This window comes from Crotalus tigris, unplaced genomic scaffold (assembly GCF_016545835.1).
Source record: "Crotalus tigris isolate CLP2741 ecotype Arizona unplaced genomic scaffold, ASM1654583v1 scf7180000020801.324491, whole genome shotgun sequence".
Classification (NCBI taxonomy): domain Eukaryota; kingdom Metazoa; phylum Chordata; class Lepidosauria; order Squamata; family Viperidae; genus Crotalus; species Crotalus tigris.
This window is the reverse complement of record NW_024098188.1, coordinates 37473-57413: the sequence shown is the minus strand read 5'-3', so window position 1 is coordinate 57413 and position 19941 is coordinate 37473. Positions and strand designations below refer to the sequence as shown.

The window sequence follows — 19941 nt, the reverse complement described above, 5'->3', positions numbered from 1 at the left end:
CTCTTGATCACTCTTTGAAAGCTGTCTTTTACAAGACACGCTGGCTTTTAAAGGCATCAAGAGAATCTTTACTTCCTTGAAGGTTAATGTAGAGAAAAGGCTAACCAATTTGATTCTCTTTCTTCAAACTGTTGCAGCTTTGAGAGAATAATTAATCTTTGCCAATTTGTTATTTGCTTTCAAAAGATGGCACAAGTTATGAGTTTATCTTCTTACTATTCTGACCCAAATTTAAAGTGTTCTGTTTCAAATCCAGTCAGATAGTTAACTCAAAAGAAACGATCTTATAATAAACAAATAGATTTTAATGAGAAAGATTACTTGCGTTCACGTTGAGATTGGTGCTGCTGGAAATACATGTTTGTTCATCTTTTAGATCCTTCCTTTAGGTAAGAAGATATTGCTCTTTATACCATCTTTATGATGACACAGGCTATTGTATGACCTTCCATGGCCCATGCTTCTTACAGACAAAGAGATTCCATGTGGCTTGTGTCCAGGAGGTCTCCCAATGACGTTTGGGGCTCCTCCCACTGACCCGTCCACATACCTAGCATTTAACCCAATAACTGCCAGACATTCCAACATAGAGCTGGACCATAGAGCTATATGGGCCATAGAGCTATATGGGCCAGAACAATAGTATAGTATAGTATAGTATAGTATAGTATAGTATAGTATAGTATAGTATAGTGTAGTGTAGTGTAGTGTAGTGTAGTGTAGTGTAGTGTGGTGTAGTATAGTATAATGTAATATAATAATATAATAATAGTAATAATAATAGTAATAATAATAATTAGTAATGATGATGATGATGATGTTGGTGATGGTGATGATAAGTTGGAAGGGATCTTGGAGATCATCTAGTCCAACCCCCTGCTCAGGCAGGAAACCCTATACCATTTTGAACAAATGGCTGTCCAGTTTCTTCTTAAAAGCTTCCAGTGTTGGAGCATTCACCACTTCTGGAGGCATGTTGTTCCACTGGTAAACTGTTCTAACAGTCAGGAAGTTTCTCCTTTGTTCTAGGTTGCTTCTCTCTTTAGTTAGTTTCCACCTGTTGCTTCTTGTCCTGCCTTCAGACGCTTTGGAAAATAGCTTGACTTCCTCCTCTTTGTGACAGCCCCTGAGATATTGGAACACTGCTATCATGTCCCCCCTCGTCATTCTCTTTGTTAAACCAGACATACCCAATTCCAGCAAACGTTGCTTATATGTTTTAGCCTCCAGTCCCCTAAGCATCTTTGTTGCTCTTCTCTGTACTCTTTCTACAGTCTCAACATCTGTTTTACATTGTGGTGACCAAAACTGGATGCAGTATTCCAAGTGTGGCCTTACCAGGGCATTGTAAACTGGTATTAATACTTCATGTGATCTTGATTCTATCCCTCTGTTAATACAGCCTAGCATTGTGTTGGCTTTTTTGGCAGCTGCAGCACACAGCTGGCTCCTATTTAAGTGATTTTCCACTAGGCCAATCTGAAAGGAAGATCTGAAAGGAAGAAAACAGAAAAGAGAAATTTCAGCCAAAACGGTGTAATTTCAAAGGGGAGAGAAAAGTTAGATGTGAAAGGGAAGAGTGAAGGACTCCAAAGAAGCTTCTCTGATCAAAATTGGTCACGAAGAACCAAAATGTGGGTGTTCCAGATCAGAAGAGTTGGTGTTAGAAAACCTAAAGTGGCTGCTGCTGTCAGCCTGAATACCCAGAGTCCTTAAACTCTTCTTTCGACTAAAATGGATTAGAAAGAGTTCAGAAAAGGGCAACAAAGTTGATCAGGGGACTGGGGGCTAAAACATATGAAGAACGGTTGCAGGCATTGGGTATGTCTAGTTTAATGGAGAGAAGGACAAGGGGGGACATGATAGCAGTCTTCCAAGTATTTGAGGGGCTGTCACAGAGAGGAGGGGGTCAACCTATTTTCCAAAGCACCTGAAGGCCAGACAAGGAATAACGGATGGAAACTGATCTAGGAGAGATTCAAGCTGGAAATAAGGAGAAATTTCCTGACAGTGAGAACAATCGACCAATGGAGCAGCTTCCCTTCAGAAGTTATGGGAGCTTCATCACTGGAGGCTTTCAAGGAGAGACTGGACTGCCATATGTCAGAAATGGTGTAGGGTCTCCTGCTTAGGCAGGGGGTTGGACTAGATGACCTGCAAGGTCCCTTCCAACTCTGTTATTCTATCTATGCTATATCAGACTAAGTTTAGAAAATATGACAGTCCTGACTTCCACTGTCAAGATTATGTAGCGTCAAGATATGTTTTGATGTTAGGCAAGGCAGGTGCCAAGGTAAAAAAGAATCATGGTCATCTCTATGAAATGAAAATGACAACTTTACCCCCATTTTTTTCATGTCTCCAAAGGAGGTGGGTGAGAAGGAGGAAGGGTAAGGGGAACATAGTTATGCTCTAGAAAACCATAGAATTGAAGAAAAATAATAACCCGACGCTGAAGATGAACGAAAGCAGCAGAAGAACATCCTGTTGTAGCCAATGCAAGAGAGATTGCTGATGATCAAGGAGGCAAAGTTGGAAGAACTGTTGACAGAGAACTGAGCTGAGATTTTGAAGGCTCTTTTATTCTGCTCATATATCAGAGGTTTGACGGCACCGCTGATCACAGGAGGTGCATTAATCTCCAATGTGTCCGCTTAACAAATCCTGAGGATTGAGGATTTCTCTGCAAGATGCTGAAAGAGAAAGGGAATGATTAAGGACAACCTGGACCAAAAGATAATAATAATAATGATGATAAAGTTGGAAGGGACCTTAGAGGTCATCTAGTCCAACTGCCTGCTCAGGCAGGAAACCCTATACCATTTTGGACAAATGGCTGTCCAGTTTCTTCTTAAAAACTTCCAGTGTTGGAGCATTCACATGTTCTGGAGGCAGGTTGTTCCACTGGTTAACTGTTCTAACTGTCAGAAAATTCCTCCTTAGTTCTAGGTTGCTTCTCTCCTTGATGAGTTTCCATCTGTTGCTTCTTCTCCTGCCTTCAGGATTCTTGGAGAATATCTAATACCATCAAACATCCACATCTGCCTATCCCAGGTCCTGGGTAAGGACTCGATAGGTAGACAAAATGCCAAATCCAGTCTGAACATCTGGCTGACTGTGCGATGATCCATAATAATAATAATAATAATAATAATATGATGATGATGATGATAAGTTGGAAGGGACCTTGGAGGTCATCTAGTCCAACCCCCTGCTCAGGCAGGAAACCCTCTACCATTTTGGACAAATGGCTGTCCAGTGTCTTCTTAAAAGCTTCCAGGTTGGAGCATTCACCGCTTCTGGAGGCAGGTTGCTCCACTGGTTAACTGTTCTAACAATCAAGAAGTTTCTCCTTAGTTCTAGGTTGCTTCTCTCTTTGGTTAGTTTCCACCCATTGCTTCTTGTCCTGCCTTCAGGTGCTTTGGAAAATAGCTTGATTCCCTCTTCTTTATGGCAGCCCCTGAGATATTGGAATACTGCTCTCATGTCCCCCCTTGTCCTTCTCTTTGTTAAACTAGACATACCCAATTCCAGCAACCGTTCCTTATATGTTTTAGCCTCCAGTCCCCTAATCATCTTTGTTGCTCTTCTCTGTACTCCTTCTAGAGTCTCAACATCTGTTTTACATCGTGGTGACCAAAACTGGATGCGGTATTCCAAGTGTGGCCTTACCAAGGCATTGTAAAGTGATATTAATACCTCATGTGATCTTGATTCTATCCCTCTGTTAATGTAGCCTAGCACCGTGTTGGCCTTTTTGGCAGCTGCAGTACACGACTGGCTCCTATTTAAGTGATTGTCCACTAGGCCAATCTGAAAGGAAGAAAAGAGAAATTTCAGCCAAAACGCTGTAATTTCAAAGGGGAGAGAAAAGTTAGATGTGAAAGGGAAGAGTGAAGGACTCCAAAGAAGCTTCTCTGATCAAAATTGGTCAAGAAGAACCAAAATGGGGGTGTTCCAGATCAGAAGGGTTGGTGTTAGAAAACCTAAAGTGGACCAACACCATTGCAGTAGGCAGAGAAGAACAGGAGGAGACATGGCTAGGTCATAGTTGAAATGTGGATGAAGATGGATAATATGGCTATTGTCACCAAATAGACCATTATATGAAGACCTCTTGGTGAATGTGTATGTTTAAGTGAAATGTAGCCATCGTTCAATTGATCACTTTCATTCCACCCATCATAAAATCACACACCAATTATAACACCCTTCTGGAATTGAGTTACCATCACATCCCTAAGCGTCAAAAGGGTGTGACAGAAGGAAGGACGCACCTGAGAATTTGAGAACGCTAAGAGGAACCAAGAAGTTATTGTCACACATTGGTTAGTCATGCATATTGGTGTTCATCACCTGCTGCAAGGGTTTTTGTTCAGCTCTTCAGCAGAATTGTATCACTGTGCACTGGCCACCATCCAAATATTCCAGGCAATAATAATCACCGTCATCTTCTGCCTCAAGATTGGAGATGCTTAACACTGCAGATGTCCTAGAGTTTTCAACAGAACCGGAGAATCGTGCTGCGATTCCAGAGGCTCTGCTGCTATCGGAATATATAAGGAGTTTGGGGGGACCGCCAGGTTTCTGTTGATACCAGGAAGAATATCCTGATCCAATCGTTCCACTGCTTTTGGTACAAGAGATATCAATTGTCTCTGTAGGAGATCCAGACACAGAGGCTGGTTGTGTCAAGACTTGGGAAAGACTCCCTGAAAAAAAACAAAGGTGGCAGCGTTAGGACAATGTTCATTTCACGAAAGAGAAATGTGTGGTAGGAACAGAAATCTGAAATCAAAGAAGTAGAGGAGAAAACACTTGTCTGAATTATTAGGAGATGGAGGAAGAGTATAAATCCCAGTCATATCCCAACTCATAAGTTACCCATGAAGTAAGAGGAGAGGATGAGAAGAAGAGGCAGCCAAACCATGATTGGAGATTGGGACAGGACTGGATTGTCTGCAGAGCCAGCTGTCCTCTCTGCTCTTAAGCCTGTTGCCCAGTGGGGAATTCAAATTCATGCAAATGCCCTGCCTGCTCCGCAATTCTTCCTCAGATATGACAGCCAGCTTCAGATAAAAGGAAAGAGCATCCTTTGAAGATTCCTTCTCTTCAAGCAGTAGGATTTATAGCAGAGAAGTGTAGAACCCTAGGAGGAAATCCCAACTCCGCCATTAAGATCACTGAGTTGTTTTCAGCCATGATTCTCCTTCGGCTTATTTCACTTTTTACAATTTCTAGAGAAAACCATCAAAATATCCTGCAGGAATGACAATCTCTCAGCCCAAGAAATAGTGCCCAAGAGCCCCCAGATTGGAAGACTTATTTATTTGTTTGTTTAAATGTATTAATATTACAGCTCTTTCCCATGCATTCTGTTACGTTTTGGGTTTTACCCGGTTTTTGCTAGTTCTGTTCCTTGAGAAGAGAAATATGAGTTGAAAGGTAGCCAAAGAATAAATTCAACTTTTACTTCTCCACTACAAAAAATGAATGGTGGATATCAGGACCCAGTAATAAATTGTCTTCTTGGTCTAGCTGATTGTCATCTTAGCTTCTCCTTTTTGGATTCTGTTCCAGAGTATAAACCAGACATGTCAAACACAAGGCCCGGGGCCCGGATTCGGCCCGCGAAGCCATCCTGGAAACAGTGAGGGAACGGCCCCTGCTGTCTTGGCTCTGGCCCAAGCCAGTCGGGAGCCAATGTACAATTTTATGGTGGCCATCTATGCTGAAACACATTCAGCCTTAGCTCTATAAGCCAGCCCCCCATGGCCGGAGAGGAACAGTGAGGCTCCTCCAGTGGACCACACCTTGTGCGCTTGTTCCAGTCCCACCCCCTTCTGCCAGAGACCCTCAGATCTGTCCCACTCCTGCCCAGGCCCCCACAGGCACCCTTGACACAAACAATGTAGAGCTGGCAACACCCAACGAGTAGGCCACACCCAACTCCATCCACGCCCACCCAGTAGGCCGCACCCACCCTGGTCACATCCACCCGGCCCCCTGAGGGCAACCGCAATGCTGATGCGGCCCTCAATGAAATTGAGTTTGACACCCCTGGTATAAACCACCCATGTGATTAGACCAACGTAGGGATACGACCAGCCTGATCTAGTGGGAGGGAAATGTTTTTTCATTGCTGCTGTCAGCCTGAATACCCAGAGTCCTTAATCTCTTCTTTGGACTAAAATGTTTTAGAAAGAGTTCAGAAAAGAGCAACAAAGTTGATCAGGGGACTGGGGGCTAAAACATATGAAGAACGGTTGCAGGCATTGGGTAGTTTAATGGAGAGAAGGACAAGGGGGGACATGATAGCAGTCTTTCAATATTTGTGGGGCTGTCACAGAGAGGAGGGGGTCAACCTATTTTCCAAAGCACCTGAAGGCCAGACAAGGAATAACGGATGGAAACTGGTCAAGGAGAGATTCAACCTGGAAATAAGGAGAAATTTCCTGACAGTGAGAACAATCGACCAATGGAGCAGCTTCCCTTCAGAAGTTATGGGAGCTTCATCACTGGAGGCTTTCAAGGAGAGACTGGACTGCCATCTGTCAGAAATGGTGTAGGGTCTCCTGCTTAGGCAGGGGGTTGGACTAGATGACCTGCAAGGTCCCTTCCAACTCTGTTATTCTATCTATGCTATATCAGACTAAGTTTAGAAAATATGACAGTCCTGACCTCCACTGTCAAGATTATGTAGCGTCAAGATATGTTTTGATGTTAGGCAAGGCAGGTGCCAAAGTAAAGAAGAATCATGGTCATCTATATGAAATGAAAATGACAACTTTACCCCCATTTTTTTCATGTCTCCAAAGGAGGTGGGTGAGAAGGAGGAAGGGTAAGGGGAACATAGTTATGCTCTAGAAAACCATAGAATTGAAGAAAAATAATAACCCGACGCTGAAGATGAACGAAAGCAGCAGAAGAACATCCTGTTGTAGCCAATGCAAGAGAGATTGCTGATGATCAAGGAGGCAAAGTTGGAAGAACTGTTGACAGAGAACTGAGCTGAGATTTTGAAGGCTCTTTTATTCTGCTCATATATCAGAGGTTTGACGGCACCGCTGATCACAGGAGGTGCATTAATCTCCAATGTGTCCGCTTAAGAAATCCTGAGGATTGAGGATTTCTCTGCAAGATGCTGAAAGAGAAAGGGAATGATTAAGGACAACCTGGACCAAAAGATAATAATAATAATGATGATAAAGTTGGAAGGGACCTTAGAGGTCATCTAGTCCAACCGCCTGCTCAGGCAGGAAACCCTATACCATTTTGGACAAATGGCTGTCCAGTTTCTTCTTAAAAACTTCCAGTGTTGGAGCATTCACATGTTCTGGAGGCAGGTTGTTCCACTGGTTAACTGTTCTAACTGTCAGAAAATTCCTCCTTAGTTCTAGGTTGCTTCTCTCCTTGATGAGTTTCCATCTGTTGCTTCTTCTCCTGCCTTCAGGATTCTTGGAGAATATCTAATACCATCAAACATCCACATCTGCCTATCCCAGGTCCTGGGTAAGGACTCGATAGGTAGACAAAATGCCAAATCCAGTCTGAACATCTGGCTGACTGTGCGATGATCCATAATAATAATAATAATGATGATGATGATGATGATAAGTTGGAAGGGACCTTGGAGGTCATCTAGTCCAACCCCCTGCTCAGGCAGGAAACCCTCTACCATTTTGGACAAATGGCTGTCCAGTGTCTTCTTAAAAGCTTCCAGGTTGGAGCATTCACCGCTTCTGGAGGCAGGTTGCTCCACTGGTTAACTGTTCTAACAATCAAGAAGTTTCTCCTTAGTTCTAGGTTGCTTCTCTCTTTGGTTAGTTTCCACCCATTGCTTCTTGTCCTGCCTTCAGGTGCTTTGGAAAATAGCTTGATTCCCTCTTCTTTATGGCAGCCCCTGAGATATTGGAATACTGCTCTCATGTCCCCCCTTGTCCTTCTCTTTGTTAAACTAGACATACCCAATTCCAGCAACCGTTCCTTATATGTTTTAGCCTCCAGTCCCCTAATCATCTTTGTTGCTCTTCTCTGTACTCCTTCTAGAGTCTCAACATCTGTTTTACATCGTGGTGACCAAAACTGGATGCGGTATTCCAAGTGTGGCCTTACCAAGGCATTGTAAAGTGATATTAATACCTCATGTGATCTTGATTCTATCCCTCTGTTAATGTAGCCTAGCACCGTGTTGGCCTTTTTGGCAGCTGCAGTACACGACTGGCTCCTATTTAAGTGATTGTCCACTAGGCCAATCTGAAAGGAAGAAAAGAGAAATTTCAGCCAAAACGCTGTAATTTCAAAGGGGAGAGAAAAGTTAGATGTGAAAGGGAAGAGTGAAGGACTCCAAAGAAGCTTCTCTGATCAAAATTGGTCAAGAAGAACCAAAATGGGGGTGTTCCAGATCAGAAGGGTTGGTGTTAGAAAACCTAAAGTGGACCAACACCATTGCAGTAGGCAGAGAAGAACAGGAGGAGACATGGCTAGGTCATAGTTGAAATGTGGATGAAGATGGATAATATGGCTATTGTCACCAAATAGACCATTATATGAAGACCTCTTGGTGAATGTGTATGTTTAAGTGAAATGTAGCCATCGTTCAATTGATCACTTTCATTCCACCCATCATAAAATCACACACCAATTATAACACCCTTCTGGAATTGAGTTACCATCACATCCCTAAGCGTCTAAGAGGGTGTGACAGAAGGAAGGACGCACCTGAGAATTTGAGAACGCTAAGAGGAACCAAGAAGTTATTGTCACACATTGGTTAGTCATGCATATTGGTGTTCATCACCTGCTGCAAGGGTTTTTGTTCAGCTCTTCAGCAGAATTGTATCACTGTGCACTGGCCACCATCCAAATATTCCAGGCAATAATAATCACCGTCATCTTCTGCCTCAAGATTGGAGATGCTTAACACTGCAGATGTCCTAGAGTTTTCAACAGAACCGGAGAATCGTGCTGCGATTCCAGAGGCTCTGCTGCTATCGGAATATATAAGGAGTTTGGGGGGACCGCCAGGTTTCTGTTGATACCAGGAAGAATATCCTGATCCAATCGTTCCACTGCTTTTGGTACAAGAGATATCAATTGTCTCTGTAGGAGATCCAGACACAGAGGCTGGTTGTGTCAAGACTTGGGAAAGACTCCCTGAAAAAAAACAAAGGTGGCAGCGTTAGGACAATGTTCATTTCACGAAAGAGAAATGTGTGGTAGGAACAGAAATCTGAAATCAAAGAAGTAGAGGAGAAAACACTTGTCTGAATTATTAGGAGATGGAGGAAGAGTATAAATCCCAGTCATATCCCAACTCATAAGTTACCCATGAAGTAAGAGGAGAGGATGAGAAGAAGAGGCAGCCAAACCATGATTGGAGATTGGGACAGGACTGGATTGTCTGCAGAGCCAGCTGTCCTCTCTGCTCTTAAGCCTGTTGCCCAGTGGGGAATTCAAATTCATGCAAATGCCCTGCCTGCTCCGCAATTCTTCCTCAGATATGACAGCCAGCTTCAGATAAAAGGAAAGAGCATCCTTTGAAGATTCCTTCTCTTCAAGCAGTAGGATTTATAGCAGAGAAGTGTAGAACCCTAGGAGGAAATCCCAACTCCGCCATTAAGATCACTGAGTTGTTTTCAGCCATGATTCTCCTTCGGCTTATTTCACTTTTTACAATTTCTAGAGAAAACCATCAAAATATCCTGCAGGAATGACAATCTCTCAGCCCAAGAAATAGTGCCCAAGAGCCCCCAGATTGGAAGACTTATTTATTTGTTTGTTTAAATGTATTAATATTACAGCTCTTTCCCATGCATTCTGTTACGTTTTGGGTTTTACCCGGTTTTTGCTAGTTCTGTTCCTTGAGAAGAGAAATATGAGTTGAAAGGTAGCCAAAGAATAAATTCAACTTTTACTTCTCCACTACAAAAAATGAATGGTGGATATCAGGACCCAGTAATAAATTGTCTTCTTGGTCTAGCTGATTGTCATCTTAGCTTCTCCTTTTTGGATTCTGTTCCAGAGTATAAACCAGACATGTCAAACACAAGGCCCGGGGCCCGGATTCGGCCCGCGAAGCCATCCTGGAAACAGTGAGGGAACGGCCCCTGCTGTCTTGGCTCTGGCCCAAGCCAGTCGGGAGCCAATGTACAATTTTATGGTGGCCATCTATGCTGAAACACATTCAGCCTTAGCTCTATAAGCCAGCCCCCCATGGCCGGAGAGGAACAGTGAGGCTCCTCCAGTGGACCACACCTTGTGCGCTTGTTCCAGTCCCACCCCCTTCTGCCAGAGACCCTCAGATCTGTCCCACTCCTGCCCAGGCCCCCACAGGCACCCTTGACACAAACAATGTAGAGCTGGCAACACCCAACGAGTAGGCCACACCCAACTCCATCCACGCCCACCCAGTAGGCCGCACCCACCCTGGTCACATCCACCCGGCCCCCTGAGGGCAACCGCAATGCTGATGCGGCCCTCAATGAAATTGAGTTTGACACCCCTGGTATAAACCACCCATGTGATTAGACCAACGTAGGGATACGACCAGCCTGATCTAGTGGGAGGGAAATGTTTTTTCATTGCTGCTGTCAGCCTGAATACCCAGAGTCCTTAATCTCTTCTTTGGACTAAAATGTTTTAGAAAGAGTTCAGAAAAGAGCAACAAAGTTGATCAGGGGACTGGGGGCTAAAACATATGAAGAACGGTTGCAGGCATTGGGTAGTTTAATGGAGAGAAGGACAAGGGGGGACATGATAGCAGTCTTTCAATATTTGTGGGGCTGTCACAGAGAGGAGGGGGTCAACCTATTTTCCAAAGCACCTGAAGGCCAGACAAGGAATAACGGATGGAAACTGGTCAAGGAGAGATTCAACCTGGAAATAAGGAGAAATTTCCTGACAGTGAGAACAATCGACCAATGGAGCAGCTTCCCTTCAGAAGTTATGGGAGCTTCATCACTGGAGGCTTTCAAGGAGAGACTGGACTGCCATCTGTCAGAAATGGTGTAGGGTCTCCTGCTTAGGCAGGGGGTTGGACTAGATGACCTGCAAGGTCCCTTCCAACTCTGTTATTCTATCTATGCTATATCAGACTAAGTTTAGAAAATATGACAGTCCTGACCTCCACTGTCAAGATTATGTAGCGTCAAGATATGTTTTGATGTTAGGCAAGGCAGGTGCCAAAGTAAAGAAGAATCATGGTCATCTATATGAAATGAAAATGACAACTTTACCCCCATTTTTTTCATGTCTCCAAAGGAGGTGGGTGAGAAGGAGGAAGGGTAAGGGGAACATAGTTATGCTCTAGAAAACCATAGAATTGAAGAAAAATAATAACCCAACGCTGAAGACAAACGAAAGCAGCAGAAGAACATCCTGTTGTAGCCAATGTAAGAGAGATTGCTGATGATCAAGGAGGCAAAGTTGGAAGAACTGTTGACAGAGAACTGATCTGAGATTTTGAAGGCTCTTTTATTCTGCTCATATATCAGAGGTTTGACGGCACCGCTGATCCCAGGAGGTGCATTAATCTCCAATGTGTCCGCTTAAGAAATCCTGAGGATGCAGGATTTCTCTGCAGGATGCTGAAAGAGAAAGGGAATGATTAAGGACAACCTGGACCAAAAGATAATAATAATAATGATGATAAAGTTGGAAGGGACCTTAGAGGTCATCTAGTCCAACCGCCTGCTCAGGCAGGAAACCCTATACCATTTTGGACAAATGGCTGTCCCGTTTCTTCTTAAAAACTTCCAGTGTTGGAGCAGTCACATATTCTGGAAGCAGGTTGTTCCACTGGTTAACTGTTCTAACTGTCAGAAAATTCCTCCTTAGTTCTAGGTCGCTTCTCTCCTTGATGAGTTTCCATCTGTTGCTTCTTCTCCTGCCTTCAGGTGTCTTGGAGAATATCTAATACCATCAAACATCCACATCTGCCTATCCCAGGTCCTGGGTAAGGACTCGATAGGTAGACAAAATGCCAAATCTAGTCTGAACATCTGGCTGACTGTGCGATGATCCATAATAATAATAATAATAATAATTGTCAGAATCCAATTATATTTCATCTTTAAAACTCCCTGGAAAGAGAGCCGCTGACCCAGTTGGAACCTTGCCAGATGTTGGGATCCGAGAGGCCAGATTCCTCAGGAGAAGAAGTGGTGGAGACACAGGACCACAAGCCTCGCTGGTCGATGGGCGTTGGAAAGAAAAGTGAGTGGGGAAAGGAATCAAGAAAGGTGACCCTGAGACGGGGGACCAAGCAACCAGAATGGAAGCAGGAGATGGAGAAATCCCTGCACGCAAGTGAAGAGGGAGGAAGCTGGGCACCGTACTCAGACTGGATCCTAGAGAAAGCTATTGACCTGATGAAGAGAACTCTCAGCTCCCTAGGAGAGGAGAATACTGAACCCTACGGCCGCCCCAGTTCCTGGAGCCGCAAAGGGAGAGACACCGAGGGGGACATGGAACCTGCAACCCCAGGGACATCTACTGATCCAGGAGCTCCCACCCCCTACCGGACCACAGATGGCAATCTGGACGGAAGGCACTACCACCCACAACAGAGGCACCGATCCATTCCAAGACGTCCACCATTGGAAGTGAAATTCAAAGGGGAGCCAACACGCTTGGGGTTTTTCCTAACCCAAGTCCTCAGCTACATGGAGGAATATGGGCAGGATATTCCCAGCGACAAAGCCCGCATCCGGATCGTGCAATCTGCCCTGGATGGACCAGCTGCGGATTGGGTAGTGAACTTGCATGACTCCAATGCCCCAGAACTCAGTAACTTCAACCGTTTCATGTCCTCTTTGAGAAGACGATTTGAAGACCCCCTGGCTGATCGCAAAGCCCGTGAAAGAATAACAACGATGAGGCAGGGCAAACGCCCAGTGGCTGAGTATACACAAGAATTCCGGGCCATTGCCAGCAAACTGAATTGGCCAGAAGACATCCTCCTTGGCCATTTCAAAGACGGACTAAACTATGATCTATATGATGCTTGCCTGCCCCGAGGGGACCCACATCGACTTGAGGAATGGTACGTCTTGGCAGAGGAAGCAGAAATCGACATATTGAAGAGGCACCGCCGAGGAAAACAATGGAGCCGCCCCCCGCCTGAGCTGACACACCAACCGGTGAAATCATTGGATACAGCCAAGAAGCAAATGGGATGTTTCAAGTGCGGAAGAGAAGGGCATCGAGCTGTAGAATGCCGCTCAAAGGCCCCCCAGCACAACCCAGACAGATCCCCAATCAACAAACCCGGAAAGTATTCAGCTAAGCCAAAAGAAACGGCCATGAGAATGATGGAAATTGCAGAAACCCCCACCTCTGCTCACCAAGGGGAAAGGACTCCAGCCTACACCACAGGGCCGGTGGATGCCTCAGATGACAGCTCGGAGGGCGAACCCCTGGTAAGTGGATGCATCACACCCATCTTCAAAACAGTGACTATATTAATCCCCCCCATGCCCGAAGCTGTGAAGGTGAAAGCCTTAATAGACTCTGGCTGTACCCGCTGCCTCATTAGCCCAACACTAGTGGGGAATCTGGGCATCCCATCCAGGAGACTGGAACAACCAATCTCATTTGGCCAGCTAGATGGATCCATAGCAGGGGGGGTGCCAGCTACCCTAGCCACTTTGCCAATACATCTCTCCCTGGGCAACCATGAAGAGGACTTAACGTTTGTGGTGACCCCAGGTATGGAATGCCCAATGATTCTAGGGATGGAATGGTTGAAAAAATGGAACCCCTGGGTAAATTGGAGGACGACAGAAATCAAATTCCCGAAGGGGGACCCTATGGACTTAAAACCCCAAGGGAGGCTACCAGAATCAAGAATAGAAAAAGCATCCATAGGAGAGGAAAAAAGATTAACAGAAATACCAGAGGAATATAGGGACCTTGCTGAAGTCTTCAGTGAGGAGAGGGCGAATGAGCTTCCCCCCCACCGACCCACAGACTGTACCATTGAATTCAAGCCTGGGGCAAAACTCCCGAAGCCCAGATTATACTCCATGAGCCCAAAGGAGAAGGAGGAAATGGAAAGATTTATAAAAAAAAACCTGGAGAGAGGTTTCATTGAGCCAGCCAAGCCTAAAGTGGCTGCCCCGGTCCTTTTTAGAGAGAAGAAGGATGGCTCTTTACGTTTATGCGTGGATTATAGGGCCCTGAATACAATCAGTGAAAGCAACCTATACCCGCTGCCCCTCATGAAAGACATGCTGTCACACCTATCGAAAGGGAAAATTTTTTCTAAACTAGACTTAAGGGAAGCTTACTATCGAGTGAGAATCAAGGAAGGGGACGAATGGAAGACTGCATTTAACTGCCCCATGGGGTGCTATCAATTCAAAGTCTTGCCATTTGGATTACAAGGGGGCCCTGCAGTCTTTATGCAATTAATCAATGACGTTCTAAGGGAGCACCTGTTTAAGGGGGTCCTTGTTTACTTGGACGACATTCTTATCTTTACTGAAACAAAAGAAGAACACGTCAAACTTGTCAGAGCGGTTTTAAAGAAGCTGCGAGCCGCTCACCTATATGCCAAACTCTCAAAATGCGAATTCCACCAGGAAAGGATAGACTACCTAGGCTATCGCATATCCCCACAGGGCATTGAAATGGACCCAGAGAAGGTCAGAGCAGTATTAGAATGGGCACCACCCCGCACAAGAAAGCAACTACAAAGTTTCCTGGGCTTTGCAAATTTTTACCGCCAATTCATCCCCTCATTTGCACAGATAGCCTTGCCCCTCACTAACTTACTAAAAACGAAGGGAACATCCTCAGTAAAACCTAGCCAGCCACTAACATGGACAATGGAGTGCCAAGCAGCGTTTGAGAGACTAAAGAGACTTTTTTCTGCCGAACCAGTACTAAGGCACCCAGACATGGACAAACCCTTCATAATACAGGCAGATGCAAGTGATGTGGCAGTGGGGGCTGTGCTATTACAAGAAAATGATGATGCAGTATTGCAACCCTGTGCATATACATCCAAGAAACTCACGGAAACAGAACAGCGCTGGCCCGTATGGGAGAAGGAGGCTTATGGGATACGTTGGGCATTACTCACATGGCGACAGTTCCTGGAAGGCAACAAAATCCCCTTCCAGGTGTGGACTGATCACAAAAATTTGGAAGCCCTGAAAACTTCCAGGAAACTCAATCCCAAACAAGCCCGCTGGTCCCAGCATTTTCACCAATTCCAATTTAAGCTCAAACATTTACCAGGAAGAAAGAACTTCCTGGCAGATGCACTATCTCGCATGCCCCAATATAACAGCGCACGAACCACAGACTCTAGACCAATAATGGCAGAGTCACAACTGGCAGCACCAGTAACCACAAGAACCCAAGCCAAATTAAAACCACAACTGGACAGCCAAACTGGAATTGAATTCAGAAAAAGTTTGGAAACAGATGATTGGTTCCAGAAAAACAAAAATGTGTGCACAATGAAAGACGGGTTGCCTTGGATAGGGGAAAAGTTATATATACCAACAACTCAAAGAGTAACTTTCATGCACCTTTGCCATGACACAAAATCAGCAGGGCATTTTGGATTTGTAAAAACTTTACATTTAATTAAACGGCAATTTTGGTGGCCATCCATGAAAAAGGACATTGAAAGTTATATAGCCAGTTGTCCAAAATGTGCCACGGCAAAGAGGTTGCAAGGGAAAGTGCCAGGACTATTGCAAACAGTGGCAAGTCCCTCAGCCCCCTGGAGAGAAATAGCCATGGATTTTATAGTGGAATTGCCAGAAAGCAATGGGAATACTGTGGTCTGGACGGTCACGGACTTGTTTTCCAAACAGGTGCACTTTATCCCTTGCCAAAAGATTCCCACTGCAAAAGCCTTAGCAAAACTTTTCATCCAACACATTTACAGATTGCATGGGGCACCCCAACGCATCATCTCTGACAGGGGGGTGCAATTTACGTCTGCATTTTGGAAGGAATTTTTATCCCTCTTAGGAACCACTCAGGGACTGACATCTAGCCACCACCCTCAAGGAAATGGGGGGGCTGAAAAAATGAACTCAGTACTTAAGCAATATTTAAGATGTTTTCTTAGTTTCCAGCAGACCGAGTGGGCGGACTTACTCCCCTTTGCAGAAGTTGCCTACAATAATGCAGTCCACTCCAGCACAGGTTACACTCCTTTTCAAATAGCCACCGGTCAAAGTTTCAACCCCATGCCAGAATTAACCCCAAACGAACCAACGATCCCCTCGCTGAAAGAATGGATGGAAAAATTACAAAACACCTGGCCAATAGTCAGAAAAGCACTAGATGAAGCTAGGCAGGCTTACAAAACACAAGCCGATAAAAAAAGGGTTGAGCCTACACCATTCATTATAGGAGAGATGGTGTACTTATCTACAAAATACCTAAAGTCCCTACAGCCCTGTAAAAAACTTGGACCAAAATACATAGGACCTTTTCCAATTAAAAGAATCATAAATCCAGTAACAGTAGAATTAGAATTACCCAAAAATCTCAGGCAAATACACCCAATTTTTCATTGCAGCTTGCTGAAAAGGGAGCATCAGTCACCTCTACGGCCAAAAATCCCCCCCCCACCACCTCCAATCATGGTGGAGGGTGAACAACACTTCGAAATAAAGGAAGTCCTTGACTCTAGGAGATATCATGGAGCAACTCAGTACCTAGTTGCCTGGAAACACCTCCCTCCCTCACAAAATGAGTGGGTCCATAAACGTCATGTCAGAGCCCCGAAGCTATTGAAGAAGTTTCACACAGAGTATCCTAACAAGCCTGACTAAATTTTATACTTGTGTTTTCTTCAGGTGGATCTCTCTTATTGTTAAGAGGGGCCGGATGTCAGAATCCAATTATATTTCATCTTTAAATTATCAAATATAGAAACTCCCAATTCTGCCTTCTCTGGATTCTGCCATAAGAGGGAGAGAAGGGGGAGAACAAAGGGGCTTTATGGCCCTCACTTCCTTCTTTACACTTCAAAGAGCTGAATGCTGAATGTGTGTTTATTGTAACCTCGAAGTGTTAACATACCAAAGGAGGGAAGTTGCCTTTCATGTAGTTATCTGAAGTCTCCATCCAGACGGAAGAAAGAAGAAAGGGAGTGGAATTGTGATACTTGAAACTATCACTGGAAGGGGGGTTGATTGGGTGGGACTACTGGGGAACCCCTTAAAACCTTGAATGGGAGAGCTTGGACCCCAAGTCCTGTCTAGCATGCCTACAACCATTTTCTCTTAATAAAGGATTCCTGTTGGAAGAATTATTCCAAGAGTTCTGTCTTCTTAAGATGCAAAGTGGGGTGGGTCCTTACAATAATAATGATGATGATGATGATGATGATGATGATGATGATGATGATGATGATGATGATGATGATAAGTTGGAAGGGACCTTGGAGGTCATCTAGTCCAACCCCCTGCTCAGGCAGGAAACCCTCTACCATTTTGGACAAATGGCTGTCCAGTGTCTTCTTAAAAGCTTCCAGGTTGGAGCATTCACCGCTTCTGGAGGCAGGTTGCTCCACTGGTTAACTGTTCTAACAATCAAGAAGTTTCTCCTTAGTTCTAGGTTGCTTCTCTCTTTGGTTAGTTTCCACCCATTGCTTCTTGTCCTGCCTTCAGGTGCTTTGGAAAATAGCTTGATTCCCTCTTCTTTATGGCAGCCCCTGAGATATTGGAATACTGCTCTCATGTCCCCCCTTGTCCTTCTCTTTGTTAAACTAGACATACCCAATTCCAGCAACCGTTCCTTATATGTTTTAGCCTCCAGTCCCCTAATCATCTTTGTTGCTCTTCTCTGTACTCCTTCTAGAGTCTCAACATCTGTTTTACATCATGGTGACCAAAACTGGATGCGGTATTCCAAGTGTGGCCTTACCAAGGCATTGTAAAGTGATATTAATACCTCATGTGATCTTGATTCTATCCCTCTGTTAATGTAGCCTAGCACCGTGTTGGCCTTTTTGGCAGCTGCAGTACACGACTGGCTCCTATTTAAGTGATTGTCCACTAGGCCAATCTGAAAGGAAGAAAAGAGAAATTTCAGCCAAAACGCTGTAATTTCAAAGGGGAGAGAAAAGTTAGATGTGAAAGGGAAGAGTGAAGGACTCCAAAGAAGCTTCTCTGATCAAAATTGGTCAAGAAGAACCAAAATGGGGGTGTTCCAGATCAGAAGGGTTGGTGTTATTAAACCTAAAGTGGACCAACACCATTGCAGTAGGCAGAGAAGAACAGGAGGAGACATGGCTAGGTCATAGTTGAAATGTGGATGAAGATGGATAATATGGCTATTGTCACCAAATGGACCATTATATGAAGACCTCTTGGTGAATGGGTATGTTTAAGTGAAATGTAGCCATCATTCAATTGATCACTTTCATTCCACCCATCATAAAATCACACACCAATTATAACACCCTTCTGGAATTGAGTTACCATCACATCCCTAAGCGTCTAAGAGGGTGTGACAGAAGGAAGGACGCACCTGAGAATTTGAGAACGCTAAGAGGAACCAAGAAGTTATTGTCACACATTGGTTAGTCATGCATATTGGTGTTCATCACCTGCTGCAAGGGTTTTTGTTCAGCTCTTCAGCAGAATTGTATCACTGTGCACTGGCCACCACCCAAATATTCCAGGCAATAATAGTCACCGTCATCTTCTGCCTCAACACTGGAGATGGTTAACACTGCAGATGTTCTAGAGTTGTCAACAGAACCGGAGAATCGTGCTGGGATTCCAGAGGCTCTGCTGCTATCGCCATATATAAGGAGTTTGGGGGGACCGCCAGACTTCTGTTGATACCAGGAGGAATCCCCTGATCCAATTGTTCCACTGCTTTTAGTACAAGTGATTCGGACTGTCTCTCCAAGAGATCCAGACACAGAGGCTGGTTGTGTCAAGACTTGGGAAAAACTCCCTGAAAAAAAGCAAAGGTGGCAGCGTTAGGACAATGTTCATTTCACGAAAGAGAAATGTGTGGTAGGAACAGAAATCTGAAATCAAAGAAGTAGAGGAGAAACCACTTGTCTGAATTATAAGGGGATGGGGGAAGATTGTAAGTCACAGCCATTTTTAGTAGATAGCCCAAGTCTTCAATTACCCATAAAGGAAGAGGAGAGTATGAGAAGAAGAGGCAGCCAAGCCATGGTGGAAGATGGGATCAGGACTGAATTGTCTGCAGAGCCAGCTGTCCTCTCTGCTCTTAAGCCTTTTGCCAGTGGGGAATTCAAATTCATGCAAATGCCCTGCCTGCTCAGCAATTCTTCCTCAGATATGACAGCCAGCTTGAGATAAAAGGAAAGAGCATCCTTTGAAGATTCCTTCTCTTCAAGCAGTAGGATTTGCCAGTGGAGCTTTTGAGGAAACATTCCATTCCATTCCATTTTAATTTTTATCCAGTTTCTGCCACTTGTGTTCTGTGAGAAAGGAAATAATGCACGTTTTCTCATTGCTACTGACAACATAAATAACAAAAATGCTTAAGGTAGAACTTTGTGGACTAAAATTTCAGACTTAGTTTAGAAAACACGGCAATCCTGACCTCTATTGGTTATGTCACCGTAGTCTCAAAGTGTTTTATAGGTGTTGGGCAAAGCAGATGCCAAGATTTTCTTTGTCAAAATAAAGAAGCAGAGTGACCTACCTCGAACATAAATATCATGTTGCAATTTATTTTTTATGCCTCAAAAGGGGGGTGGATCAGAAAGGAGAATAGGAAGGGGAACTTAGTTATGATCTACAAAACCAAAGAGTTAAAAAAATCCAATGTTGAAGGCAAACAAACATTAACAAAGGAGATTCCTGTTGTAGGCAATCTGCTAGTGGTTGAAGATGCTCAAGGAGACAGAATTGGAAGAACTATGGAGAAGGCCAGAGAACTGAGTTGTGGCTTCAAAGGGTCTCTCTTATTTTGCTC

General features: G+C 44.4%; 1 protein-coding gene across 2 annotated transcripts in view; it reads right to left on the bottom strand.

Annotated features, from left to right (window-relative positions):
• The window catches only part of LOC120319526 (immunoglobulin lambda-1 light chain-like), a 147080-nt gene extending 127858 nt beyond the window's left edge, over positions 1-19222 (bottom strand). The window contains exons 1-2 of one of the 2 annotated variants that reach the window (XM_039368467.1): positions 19126-19222; positions 18639-18942 (exon numbers count right to left, since the gene is read on the bottom strand). In XM_039368467.1, coding sequence (XP_039224401.1) covers positions 18639-18942; positions 19126-19171 — 350 coding nt within the window. In that variant the 5' untranslated portion in view covers positions 19172-19222. Of the gene's footprint in view, positions 1-4408; positions 4713-4884; positions 5008-18638; positions 18943-19125 lie in introns of those variants that run through there. The other variant, XM_039368470.1, reaches the window with a different exon arrangement.
• Positions 19223-19941: the final 719 nt, after the last annotated feature.